Raw genomic sequence first — 14,305 nt, 5'->3', positions numbered from 1 at the left:
ATAGACTTTAAAATAAAGGCTGTGAAAAGAGACAAAGAAGGACACATCATAATGATCAACGGATCAATCCAAGAAGATATAACAATTATAAATATATATGCACCCAACATAGGAGCACCGCAATATGTAAGGCAAATGCTAACAAGAATGAAAGGGGAAATGAATAATAACACAATAATAGTGGGAGACTTTAATACCCCACTCACACCTATGGATAGATCAACTAAACAGAAAATTAACAAGGAAACACAAACTTTAAATTACACAATGGACCAGCTAGACCTAATTGATATCCATAGGACATTTCACCCCAAAACAATCAATTTCACCTTTTTCTCAAGTGCACAGAGCCTTTTCCAGAATAGATCACATCCTGGGCCATTAATCTAGCCTTGGGAAATTAAAAAAAACTGAAATCATTCCAGTCATCTTTTCTGACCACAATGCAGTAAGATTAGATCTCAATTACAGGAAAAAAACTATTAAAAATTCAAACATATGGAGGCTAAATAACACGTTTCTGAATAACCAACAAATCATAGAAGAAATCAAAAAAGAAATCAAAATATGCATAGAAACAAATGAAAATGAAAACACAACAGCCCAAAACCTATGGGACACTGTAAAAGCAGTGCTAAGGGGAAGGTTCATAGCATTACAGGCTTACCTCAAGAAACAAGAAAAAAGTCAAATAAATAACCTACCTCTACACCAAAACAACTAGAGAAGGAAGAAATGAAAAAACCCAAGGTTAGTAGAAGGAAAGAAATCTTAAAAATTAGGGCAGAAATAAATGCAAAAGAAACAAAAGAGACCATAGCAAAAATCAACAAAGCTAAAAGCTGTTTTCTGAAAAGATAAATAAAATTGACAAACCATTAGCCAGACTCATCAAGAAACAAAGGGAGAAGAACCAAATCAACAAAATTAGAAATGAAAATGCAGAGATCACAACAGACAACACTGAAATACAAAGGATCATAAAGAGACTACTACCAGCAGCTATATGCCAATAAAATGGACAACTTGGAAGAAATGGACAAATTCTGAGGAAAGTACAACTTCCCAAAACTGAACCAGAAAGAAATGCAAGATCGTAACAGACCCATCACAAGCATGGCAATCGAAACTGTAATCAGAAACCTTCCAGCAAACAAAAGCCCAGGACCAGATGGCTTCAGAGCTGAATTCTACCAAAAATTTAGAGAAGAGCTAACACCTATCTTACTCAAACTCTTCCAGAAAACTGCAGCAGGTAAACTTCCAAACTCATTCTATGAGGCCACCATCACCCTAATTCCAAAACCAAAGATGCCACAAAAAAAGAAAACTACAGGCCAATATCACTGATGGACATAGATGCAAAAATCCTTAACAAAATTCTAGCAAACAGAATCCAACAACATATTAAAAAAATCATACATCATGACCAGGTGGGCTTTATCTCCAGAATGCAAGGACTCTTTAATATCTGCAAATCAATCAATGTAATACACCACATTAACAAATTGAAAGATAAAAACCATATGATTATCTCAATAGATGCAGAAAAAGCCTTTGACAAAATTCAGCACCCATTTATGATAAAAACTCTCCAGAAAGCAGGAATAGAAGGAACATACCTCAACATAATAAAAGCTATATATGACAAACCCACAGCAAACATTATCCTCAATGGTGAAAAATTGAAAGCATTTCCCCTAAATTCAGGAACAAGACAAGGGTACCCACTCTCACCACTACTATTCAACATAGCTTTGGAAGTGTTGGCCACAGCAATCAGAGCAGAAAAAGAAGTAAAAGGAATCCAGATAGGAAAAGAAGTGAAACTCTCACTGTTTTCAGATGACATGATCCTCTACATAGAAAACCCTAAAGACTCTACCAGAAAATTACTAGAGCTAATCAATGAATATAGTAAAGTTGCAGGATATAAAATTAACACACAGAAATCCCTTGCATTCCTATACACTAACAATGAGAAAACAGAAAGAGAAATTAAGGAAACAATAGCATTCACCATTGCAACAAAAAGAATAAAATACTTAGGAATATATCTACCTAAAGAAACAAAAGACCTATATACAGAAAACTATAAAACACTGATGAAAGAAATCAAAGAGGACACAAATAGATGGAGAAATATACCGTGTTCATGGATTGGAAGAATCAATATTGTGAAAATGACTATACTGCCCAAAGCAATCTATAGATTCAATGCAATCCCTATCAAGCTACCAACGGTATTCTTCACAGAACTAGAACAAATAATTTCACAATGTGTATGGAAATACAAAAAACCTCGAATAGCCAAAGCAATCTTGAGAAAGAAGAATGGAACTGGAGGAATCAACCTGCCGGACTTCAGGCTCTACTACAAAGCCACAGTCATCAAGACAGTATGGTACTGGCACAAAGACAGAAATATAGATCAATGGAACAAAATAGAAAGCCTAGAGATAAATCCACATACCTATGGACACTTTATATTCGACAAAGGAGGAAAGAATATACAATGGAAAGAAGACAACCTCTTTAACAAGTGGTGCTGGGAAAACTGGTCAACCACTTGTAAAAGAATGAAACTAGAACACTCTCTAACACCATACACAAAAATAAACTCAAAATGGATTAAAGATATAAATGTAAGACCAGAAACTATAAAACTCCTAGAGGAGAACATAGGCAAAACACTCCTCAACATAAATCACAGCAGGATCCTCTATGACCCACCTTCCAGAATATTGGAAATAAAAGCAAAAATAAACAAATGGGAACTAATGAAACTTAAAAGCTTTTGCACAACAAAGGATACTATAAGCAAGGTGAAAAGACAGCCTTCGGAATGGGAGAAAATAATAGCAAATGAAGCAACAGACAAAGGATTAATCTCAAAAATATACAAGCAACTCCTGCAGCTCAATTCCAGAAAAATAAATGACCCAATCAAAAAATGGGCCAAAGAACTAAACAGACATCTCTCCAAAGAAGACATGCAGATGGCTAACAAACACATGAAAAGATGCTCAACATCACTCATTATCAGAGAAATGCAAATCAAAACCACAATGAGGTACCATCACATGCCAGTCAGAATAGCTACTATCCAAAAGTCTACAAGCAATAAATGCTGGAGAGGGTGTGGAGAAAAGGGAAGCCTCTTACACTGTTGGTGGGAATGCAAACTAGAACAGCCACTATGGAGAACAGTGTGGAGATTTCTTAAAAAAACTGGAAATAGAACTGCCATATGACCCAGTAATCCAACTCCTGGACATACACACCGAGGAAACCAGAACTGAAAGAGACATGTGCACCCCAATGTTCATTGCAGCACTGTTTATAAAAGCCAGGACATGGAAACAACCTAGATGTCCATCAGCAGACGAATGGATAAGAAAGCTATGGTACATACACACAATGAAATATTACTCAGCCATTAAAAAGAATACATTGGAATCAGTTCTAATGAGATGGATGAAACTGAAGCCCATTATACAGAGTGAAATAAGTCAGAAAGATAAAGACCAATACAGCATACTAATGTACATATATGGAATTTAGAAAGATGGTAACAATAACCCTATATGCAAGACAGAAAAAGAGACACAGATGTACAGAACAGACTTTTGGACTCTGTGGGAGAAGGCAAGGGTGGGATGATCTGAGAGAATAGCATTGAAACATGTACATTATCAAGTGTGAAACAGATCGCCAGCCCAGGTTGGATGCATGAGAGAAGTGCTCAGGGCTGGTGCACTGGGCAGACCCAGAGGGATGGGATGGGGAGGGAGGTGGGAGGTGGGTTCAGGATGGGGAACACATGTAAATCCATGGCTGATTCAGGTCAATGTATGGCAAAAACCATTACAATATTATAAAGTAATTAGCCTCCAACTAATAAAAATAAATGAAAAATAAATAAATATAGCAATATTTATAATATTTAAATAAATTTTGGAGGGAGATGGAGTGGGACAATACAGGAGAGATGAGGATGAAGGTGGAAGTGGAATTTTATTGTATACTTTCTTAAAAAGTGAAAGTGAAAGTCACTCAGTAGTGTCCAACTCTTTGCAACCCCATGGACAATACAGGACAAAATACTGGAGTGGGTAGCCTTTCCCTCCTCCAGGGGATCTTCCCAACCTAGGGATCAAACCCCAGTCTCCCAGATTGTAGGCAGATTCTTCACCACCTGAGCCACAAGGGAAGCCCTTCAATATTATTTAAACTTGAAAAATTAAGAATGAAGGAAAGAAACAACAAAAAAAGAAAGAAGGACTTTGTCTGGCATGTAGCATTTAGATTGTTTGACAATTTTTCTGATGAATGTCAGCAAAACATTTTTAAAATCTTAGGTACATAATACATAAGCACACACTTTTAAAAAACTTCACAAAGCACAAAAGTGCACTATTGCTAATTGGTTATTTTGGAAGAGAGATACAGACTGGCAAAAAGCAAAATGGATTAACACTTTAAAATCTATGTACTTTTGTGCTTCCCAGGTGGCGCTAGTGGTAAAGAACCCACCTGCCAAGACACAGGTTCGATCCCTGATCCAAGAAGATCCCACATGCTGCAGAGCAACTAAGCCCCTGCACAACTACAGAGCCTGTGCTGTAGAGCCCAGGAGCATCAACTACTGAAGCCCATGTACCCTAGATCCTGTGCTCTGCAACAAGAGAAGCCACCACAAAGAGAAGCCTGCACACTGCAACAAAGAGTAGTCTACCCCCCACCCCCACTTGCCACAACTAGAGAAAAGCCTGTGTAGCAATGAAGACCCAGCACAGCTGAAAATAAATAAATAAAATTATAAAGATAAATAAATAAATTAAAAGAAAAGTAGAATCAGGCCCATATACTTGTTTTGCAACTGCTTTTCATTTAACTTTTTAAAAGTTCTTTCATCAACTACAGATTGATACATAGATCTTCTACATTCAGCATATGTAGATTTGCATCATTTGTGTGTCATTGACATATGATAATCCACAATATTTTTATACCCCAATTTAACGTCTCCCCTACAGGAGGCATTAGGGTTGTTGACAGTTTTTCTCTGTTACTAGTTCTTTGTGCACATGTGTGGATATTTCTGCCGGAAATGTGCTCAGGAATGAAACTTCCAGCCTAAAGGGCTCATATACTCATATGGGCTCATATTCTCAAATACTCGTAGATACTGCTAAATTGCACTCTGAAAAGACAATGCCAGTTTACAAACTCACCAACAGAGTACTTTCCTATGTTTGAGAAGAAAACTGATACAAAGACTGATTTTAAAAATTTAAATATTGCTTTTGAAGCTGAACTGTATTTCAATAACACAGTGTAGGGACATGTCTTTGATTATAAAAAAAGATGACATGTGGAAATTCAGACAGGCTAAAGCAGAAGATGCTGAAGAAGCTGAAGTTGAATGGTTCTATGAAGACCTACAAGACCTTCTAGAACTAACACCCAAAAAAGACGTCCTTTTCATTATCCGGGACTGGAATGCAAAAGTAGGAAGTCAAGAGATACCTGGTGTAACAGGCAAATTTGGCCTTGGAGTACGGAATGAAGCAGGGCAAAGGCTAATAGAGTTTTGCCAAGAGAATGCAATGGTCATAGCAAACACCCTCTTCCAACAACACAAGAGAAGACTCTACACATGGACATCACCAGATGGTCAATACTGAAATGAGATTGATTATATCCTTTGCAGCCAAAGATGGAGAAGCTCTATACAGTCAGCAAAAACAAGAACAGGAGCTGACTGTGGCTCAGATCATGAAATCCTTAATGCCAAATTCAGGCTTAAATTGAAGAAAGTAGGAAAAACCACTAGACCATTCAGGTATGACCCAAATCAAATCCCATATGATTATACAATGGAAGTGACAAATAGATTCAAGGGATTAGATCTGATAGACAGAGTACCTGAGAACTATGGACAGAGGTTCGTGACATTATATAGGAGGCAGTGTTCAAGACCATCCCCAAGAAAAAGAAATGCAAAAAGGCAAAATGGTTGTCTGAGGAGGCCTTATAAATAGCTGAGAAAAGAAGAGAAGCAAAAGGCAAAGGAGAAAAGTAAAGATATACCCATCTGAATGCAGAGTTCCAAAGAATAGCAAGAAGAGATAAGAAAGCCTTCCTCAGTGATGAATGGAAAGAAATCGAGGAAACAATAGAAAGGGAAAGACGAGATCTCTTCAAGAAAATTAGGGACACCAAGGGACTATTTCATGCAAAGATGGGCACAATAAAGGACAGAAATGGTATGGATCTAACAGAAGCAGAAGACATTAAGAAGAGGTGGCAAGAATACACAGAAGAACTATACAAAAAGGATCTTCATGACCCAGATAATCATGATGGTGTGGTCACTCAGAGCCAGACATCCTGGAATGTGAAGTCAAGTGGGCCTTAGGAAGCATCACTACAAACAAAGCTAGTGGAGGTGATGGAATTCCAGTTGAGCTATTTCAAATCCTAAAAGATGATGCTGTGAAAGTGCTGCACTCAATATGCCAGCAAATTTGGAAAGCTCAGCAGTGGCCACAGGACTGGAAAAGGTCAGTTTTCATTCCAATCCCAAAGAACGGCAATGCAAAGAATGTTCAAACTATTGCACAATTGTACTCATCTCACACGCTAGCAAAGTAATTCTCAAAATTCTCCAAGCTAGGCTTCAACAGTAAGTGAACCATAAACTTCCAGATGTTCAAGCTGGTTTTAGAAGAGGCAGAAGAACCAGAGATCAAACTGCCAACATCTGATGGATCACCAAAAAATCAAGAGAGTTCCAGAAAAACATCTATTTCTGCTTTATTGACTATGCCAAAGCCTTTGACCATATGGATCACCACAAAATGTGTAAAATACTTAAAGTGATGGGAATACCAGACCACCTGACCTGCCTCCTGAGAAATCTGTATACAGGTCAAGAAGCAACAGTTAGAACTGGACATGGAACAACAGGCTGGTTCCATATTGGAAAAGGAGTATGTCAAGGCTGTATATTGCCACCCTGCTTATTTAACTTACATGCAGGGTACATCATGAGAAACACTGGACTGGATGAAGCACAAGCTGGAATCAAGATTGCTGGGAGAAATATCAATAACCTCAGATATGCAGATGATACCACCCTTATGGCAGAAATCAGAGAAGAACTGAAGAGCCTCTTGATGAAAGTGAAAGAGGAGAGTGAACAAGTTGGCTTAAAACTCAACATTCAGAAAACTAAGATCATGTCATCTGATCCCATCACTTTATGCCAAATAGATGGGGACACAATGGAAACAGTGACAGGCTTTTTTTTGGGGGGGGGGCCTCCAAAATCACTGCAGACGGTGACTGTAGCCATGAAATTAAAAGACGCTTGCTCCTTGCAAGAAAAGTTATGACCAACCTAAACAGCATATTAAAAAGCAGAGACATTACTTTGCCAACAAAGGTCTGTCTAGTCAAGGCTATGGTTTTTCCAATAGTCATGTATGAATGTGAGAACTGGACTATAAAGAAAGCTGAGCACCAAAGAATTGATGCTTTTGAACTGTGTTGTTGAAGAAGACTCTTGAGAGTTCCTTGGACTGCAAGGAGATCCAACCAGTCCATCCTAAAGGAAATCAGTCCTGAATATTCATTGGAAGGACTGATGCTGAAGCTGAAACTCCAATACTCTGGCCACCTGATGCAAAGAACTGATTCACTGGAAAAGATTCTGATGCTGCGAAAGATTGAAGGCAGAAGGAGAAAAGGATAACAGAGGATGAGATGGTTGGATGGCATCACCAACATGGTCATGAGTTTGAGTAAACTCTGGGAGTTGGTGATAGACAGAGAGACCTGGCGTGCTGTAGTCCATGGGGTTGGAAAGAGTCGACCATGACTGAGTGACTGAACTGAACTGAAAGCAGAAGATATTCTTGTGGAATACGGATCATTGCCTTCACTTATAATTGCTTCTCTTCACAGAACTCTTGAAATCAGCTTTATAGAGGCCCCAGAGCTCACAGCAGAGAGGACCATCACCCGCGGTCAAGCCTGACCTCTTACACAGATGTAGAACCTGCTTGCCATGGCCCATTCCAGCAAAGGCATGGGCTGTATACTCTGTCTGTTCTGATGAAACAGAAAGAGCAGTGCATTAGACACTTGGTGTAAGTGACTTAAAGTAATAAAGCATATTAGTAGCTGCTTGTATACTGTAACCCACTCCAGTATTCTTGCCTGGAGAATCCCACTGACAGAGGTGCCTGGCATGGCCTGGGATGGCAAAGAGTTGGACACAACTGAGTGACTAACACACATATACTGTAAAAGGGCCACTTCTTTTCTTTCATTTTCTTGCATCTCCACCTCTACTTCTTCCTCCTCCTTTTTTGTTAAACTAAATCTCAATTGAGAAGTCATATAGCATAGAAAACAAGAAAACTGTTCACCTTAGGTTTCTCAAGTAAACAGGCAGGAAGACCCAAGGCGGTTATATGATAAATACAACACATATGGCTCAGATGGTAAAGAATCTGCCTGCAATGTGGGAGACCTGGGTTTGATCCCTGGGTTGGGAAGATCCCCTGGAGGAGGGCATGGCAACCCACTCCAGTATTCTTGCCTGGAGAATCCCATGGACAGAGGAGCCTGGTGGGCTACAGTCCATTGGGTTCAAAGAGTCGGACACAACTGAGCAACTAAGTGTACACATACATATGATTTTATAAATTTAGATGAAACTGTTATTATCAGTTCAGGGAACTCCCCACCAATACCATCTAAGTGCTCACCTATTACCTCCAAATTTCCGAAACAGAAAAGCCCATTCTGACCTACTTTCTGCCATAGCCACCTTCCCACAATCTACTCCTGTGACTTTTCCAGGCATGTCTGACTCTAGAAGAATTTTCCAGGGTCAGTACTCGATATTTTTTGCACAAAACTTGACCCAAGAATCTGTTAGAAGTTTCCATTTGAAGTGAAGCAGAGTTAAGTCAAGGTGCTTTAAAGTTGCTAGTCAATATGTTTCATTTGGTCATCTTCTCCCAGTCAAAAATACATTCTTATTCAATAGTTCTCTACCCAAGGGGTTAATGAACTCTTTTTCAAGTACAGCAAAACTTTTAAATCTTAAAGAAATGATTTACTTTTCCTTGAGTTTTTAAAAAGTCTTTTTCATTATTTTTTCAATTGCACTGTGGAGGTTTACTCAAAAATGGAAAATGGTTGGTCACTTTACCTGCCAAAACTAAATGAGGCAGATATTTATTACAAAGTCAACAGAAAGTTGAATTCAACTAATTACCATAGGTATGATCACCATTTTAGGACAATAAAGACCAACATTTAAACTTCATTTCAGAAGTTTTATTTCAGCAACAGATAAAAAAGAAATTGGACTGTAAACATATACACTTATTTTTTTGTTGTTCTGCAAAGTTGTGTCTAACTCGTTGTGGCCCCATGAACTGCAGCATGCCAGGCTCCCTTGTCCTTCACTCCCTCCTGAAGTTTGCTCAAATTCATGTCCGTTGGAGTCGATGATGCTATCTGATCATCTCATCCTCTGCCACCCCTTCTTTTTCCTTCAATCTTTCCCAGCATCAGGGTCTTTTCTAATGAGTCGGCTCTTCCCATCAAGTGGCCAAAGTACTGGAACTTCAGCATCAGTCCTTAATGAATATTCAGGGTTGATTTCCTGAATAGTTATGTGCAATTGATTTATTTTGTCATAAAAAACAAACTCCCCTGCCCAACCCCCATCCCCTTCTCTAGCAAGACATTCAACAGATTCTCAGGAGAAACTTAGGAAGGAAAGCGTCTCACTGTCTACACCCGGCTGCCTCCTCAGAGGCCAGTTTCTTGCCCTTTGTGAATCCTCTCCTGATGATTTTGGTGCATTTCTAACTTCCTTCAACTTCTGGAATGTGGACTGTCCACACCACTTCTTGTCTTTTTTCATTTACTTTGTTATATCACACATCTTATGCCCTTCTATTTGTCCAGACTAGTGATGAACATAGAGTTGGCAAATGCCAGTAAATACTGAATTGAAATACTTAGTTGAAAAAAAGTGATATAGATACAGCTGATGAATATGATTCATTTAAGAGTCCCTGAACTGCAAAGCAGACTAATGATCTGCCAATTTGATAAAAAAATATATTAATTGTGAAATGATAACAAAGTCCCTAATGAAATGAAGAAACGAAGCCTCCCGAGAAAATGAAGCCTCTCAAATGATTAATTTTTAGAATATCCTGGAGAACTTATCTGATAAGCTGGGTCAACAAGACTGAAGACTTCTCTATTTTCAACCCTCTCTGCAATTACTGCTGAGGACATTATAAAGTTACACACAGAACCCAGACAAGAGCTGAGTTTGGGGGATTTAGGGGGCTGCCAGAGCTACCGCCGCTGCCGCTGCTTCCACGTTTGATCATTTGCAATGTCAGGCTTTGATAATTTAAACACGGATTTCTACCAGACAAGTTACAGCATCGATGACCAGTCACAGCAGTCCTACGATTATGGAGGAAGTGGAGGACCCTATAGCAAACAGTATGCTGGCTATGACTACTCGCACCAAAGCCGGTTTGTCCCTGCAGACATGATGCAGCCACAACAGCCATACACCGGGCAGATTTTCCAGCCAACTCAGGCATATACTCCAACTACACCTCAGCCATTCTATGGAAACAACTTTGAAGATGAACCACCTTTATTAGAAGAATTGGGTATCAATTTTGACCACATCTGGCAAAAAACACTGACAGTTTTACACCCCTTGAAAGTAGCAGATGGCAGCATCATGAATGAGACTGATTTGGCAGGACCAATGGTTTTCTGCCTTGCTTTTGGAGCTACATTGTTATTGGCTGGCAAAATCCAGTTTGGCTACGTATATGGGATCAGTGCAATTGGATGCCTAGGAATGTTTTGTTTATTAAACTTAATGAGTATGACTGGTGTTTCATTTGGTTGTGTGGCAAGTGTCCTTGGATATTGCCTTCTACCTATGATCCTGCTTTCCAGCTTCGCAGTGATATTTTCTTTGCAAGGAGTGGTAGGAATCATCCTTACTGCTGGGATTATTGGATGGTGTAGTTTCTCTGCTTCCAAAATTTTCATTTCTGCATTAGCCATGGAAGGACAGCAACTTCTAGTCGCATATCCTTGTGCTTTGCTATATGGAGTCTTCGCCCTAATTTCCGTTTTTTGAACTGAATTTATCTGGGATGTGGACATCATTGGGCCAAGTAATGAAAAGGACTTTGAACTCTTTAATCGGACCAGCAAACGGCTGCAGTGCAACTCTCATGCAGATCTAATGTTTGACTCTTGGAGCAGTGGAAGTGAATAAGTATCTTTTGTTCATTTTTGTAGAACTTTTGAATACTATATTGGATTTATGCAGTATGACTAGATTTAAAAGGTGTTTGTGCTTATACAAATAAGAAGTGCTATTTCTTTCCTGTTCCTGCAGCCTTAGAAAAACAACTTTTTCCCTTGCTAATTGTATATTATGGTGTTTTTGATAGATTTTTATCAACTGTGGGAAACTAACCACAGAGATGATATCTTAAAAACAATCCATAGTAGAGAAGACACAGGACTTATTGGAGAAATATTTTCCCAAGGAATTAGGAAAGAAAACTTGCCTGTATTGTCAAGTCAGATGCAATTGAAGCCGAAAAGTGATCCCAATGTAAAGTTTTATGAGTTTGCACTTCAGAAATTTGACGTTCCTCTGAGTTATTTTATGGAATTTTGGCTAAAATTCAGCAATACAGGTAGTTCACAGTCTACCTTATTGTAGACATGGAATGGAATATCTATTTAAATAGTAGCATTAACTAAAACATAGTGACCTAGACTGGCCACATTAATGTTATAGTTGGATTTCCATGTTTCCCAGGAAAAAGAAAATCACTAACCATTTTTGAGGAAAATACTTAAAATGTCACAATTTCAGTATTGCAGTTCCCAATGTAGAGTGCGTTTGATGCTTACTGATTAAAATTTTCCCAATTAAAAAAAAAAAAAAAAAGAACCCAGACAAAAGTGGGTTCTCTTCTCTCTTGTTAACTAAGAAACATGTTTGCAAAGAAAATTTTGTGCTCTCATCCCCTTTGCTTTTCTTTCAATTTTCCTGAGATGTAACATTTCCCCATAAATTTTGAAGTAATGACTACATACATGTATTGAGAATCTACACTGTATCCAGCAGGGCGCTCAATGCTTCAACTGAACCGTCTCATTTCATCCTCATATGAGGACACCAAGAGCAGCTCAAGGCCAGCATTCCCCATCTCCCTTGGATTCCAAAGCCCTGGCTCTTAACACTGACCACAGCACTCCATGACCCCACACCGGACAAGCTGTCATTTCCAACTTCAAGAGCAAGCTCGCGATCTCAAAGAGCACATCCTTAAACAACTGCATCATGGACACCTTCCCTTTCACTGTCTCCTTTTCTCCCAGGGGACACCTTCCTCAGTCCTGCATTTGCTTCTGCCAACACTTTCAATCCCCAAATGTTGCTTCCAGCCTGTGACTGTTCCCTCAAGAAGCTTCTTCCATATCTGCTCTGCCCACCTCCTACCCCCAGACAAAGCTTTAATAATATATTTTTGAAATATTAAAAGCAGGGAAAATGTGTTAACAACTGCTACATGCGACAGCATGATGACTCACACATCTGACGTCAGCTGAAGAAGCAAGATAAAAAGAGAACACAGTCTGTATTTCCAAATTAGAAAGATAATTCATGGTGACCTTTGGGGAGGGCATGAAGGCCATGTCAAGGTTATAGGTTCTGTTCTGTTTCTAGATCTGGGTGCTGATTACATGGGTTTACTTAGTAAAATTTTAGCAAGCCATACACTCATGATTTACACATTTTTCAGAATTTGCTGTATTTATTTAAAATGTGTAAAATCATAGTTTTACTTTTAGGAAATTGATATGACTTCATTACATTTTGAATACTAGAATACAGTGTGCAAATTTTCCAAGTTTCTCTCCCCTAATGTAAACTGGTACAACCACTAAGGAGAATAGTGTGGAGCTTCCTTAAAAAACTAAAAATAGAACTACCATATACTCCAGCAATCCCATTCCCAGTTATATAACCAGAGAAAATGATAACTCAAAAAGATAGATGTTCATAGCAGCATTATTTATAATAGCCAAGACATGGAAGCAACCTAAATGTCCATCAACAGAGGAATAGATAAAGATGTGATGTGTGTATACACACACACACAAACCCAACACAATGGAATATTACTCAGCCATTAAAAAGAATGAAATAATGGCATTTGCAGCAACATGGACGGTTCTAGAGATTATCATAGTAAGTCTGACGAAGATAGACAAGTATCATATAATATCACATATATATAGAATCTAAAAAAATGATACAAATGCACATATTGACAAAACAGAAATGCTCACAGACTTCAAAAATAAGCTTACAGGTACCAAAGTGGAAAGGTGGAGGGGAGGGATAAGTTCGGTGTTTGGGATTAACATATATGCACCACTAAATATAAAATAGACAATCAACAAGGACCTACAGTACGGCACAGGGAACTCTGCTCAGTATTCTGTAATAACCTGTGGGGGGAAAGAATCTGAAAAAGAATTGTTACGTGTGTGTATAACTCATGCACTTTGCTGGACACCTGAAACTATCACAACATTGTAAATCAACTACATTCCAGTGTAGAATAAAAATTAAATTTAAAAAAGTTTCTTTCCCCAATCTTTATAAAAAAACAGCATGTGCAGTGGAAAAAAAAATACATTTTCATCTCAGCTTAAAATTCTACAATGGGAAAAAGAAAAAAAATTCTACAATGGGTCCCACTGCCTCCAGACTTCAAAGCCAAGGTCCCGCTGACGGCCTCCTCTTGGTCAACTTCACGTCCCATTGCTGCCCTGCTCCCTCAGGACTGCTTGCCGCCCCTCTGGTCCAGCATCCCCGCCTCCTTCCTGCTCTGGTCTCAGCTCCTTGTCTTCTCTTTACATCTCGGCTTAGGCTAACCTCACCCCTTCAAACCCAAGAACTGTTCAAATACCATTTCCTCTAGAGTCCATCTTGCAGGACTCAGCACGATGTTGTCTTTAATAAATCCTGTGGCTTTGGAATGTCTGGATTTGCTCACACACAAAAAAAATGCAGTGTATTGAAAACAAAAAAGCCCACTTATGAAAAAAAAAAAAAGCCCTCTTCATGGTTTCTTGTCTTTCACCCCACATTCACTAATATACACAAGTCCTTTCAACTCCCGTAATCTTGGCAAAT

General features: G+C 38.8%; 2 protein-coding genes across 9 annotated transcripts in view; one reads left to right on the top strand and one right to left on the bottom strand.

Moving 5' to 3' along the window:
- Positions 1 to 14,305, bottom strand: part of AFF3 (AF4/FMR2 family member 3) — a 612,117-nt gene that overhangs the window by 353,698 nt on the left and 244,114 nt on the right. The window lies entirely within an intron of this gene.
- On the top strand, positions 10,378 to 12,062 carry LOC122703966 (protein YIPF5-like). The gene has a single exon (XM_043918600.1). The coding sequence runs from the start codon at positions 10,442 to 10,444 to the stop codon at positions 11,213 to 11,215; it is 774 nt and encodes a 257-aa protein (XP_043774535.1). The 5' UTR covers positions 10,378 to 10,441; the 3' UTR covers positions 11,216 to 12,062.

This window comes from Cervus elaphus, chromosome 11 (assembly GCF_910594005.1).
Source record: "Cervus elaphus chromosome 11, mCerEla1.1, whole genome shotgun sequence".
Lineage (NCBI taxonomy): Eukaryota > Metazoa > Chordata > Mammalia > Artiodactyla > Cervidae > Cervus > Cervus elaphus.
Note: the sequence above shows the minus strand (reverse complement) of the source record. Positions and strands in the feature narration are given on the sequence as shown.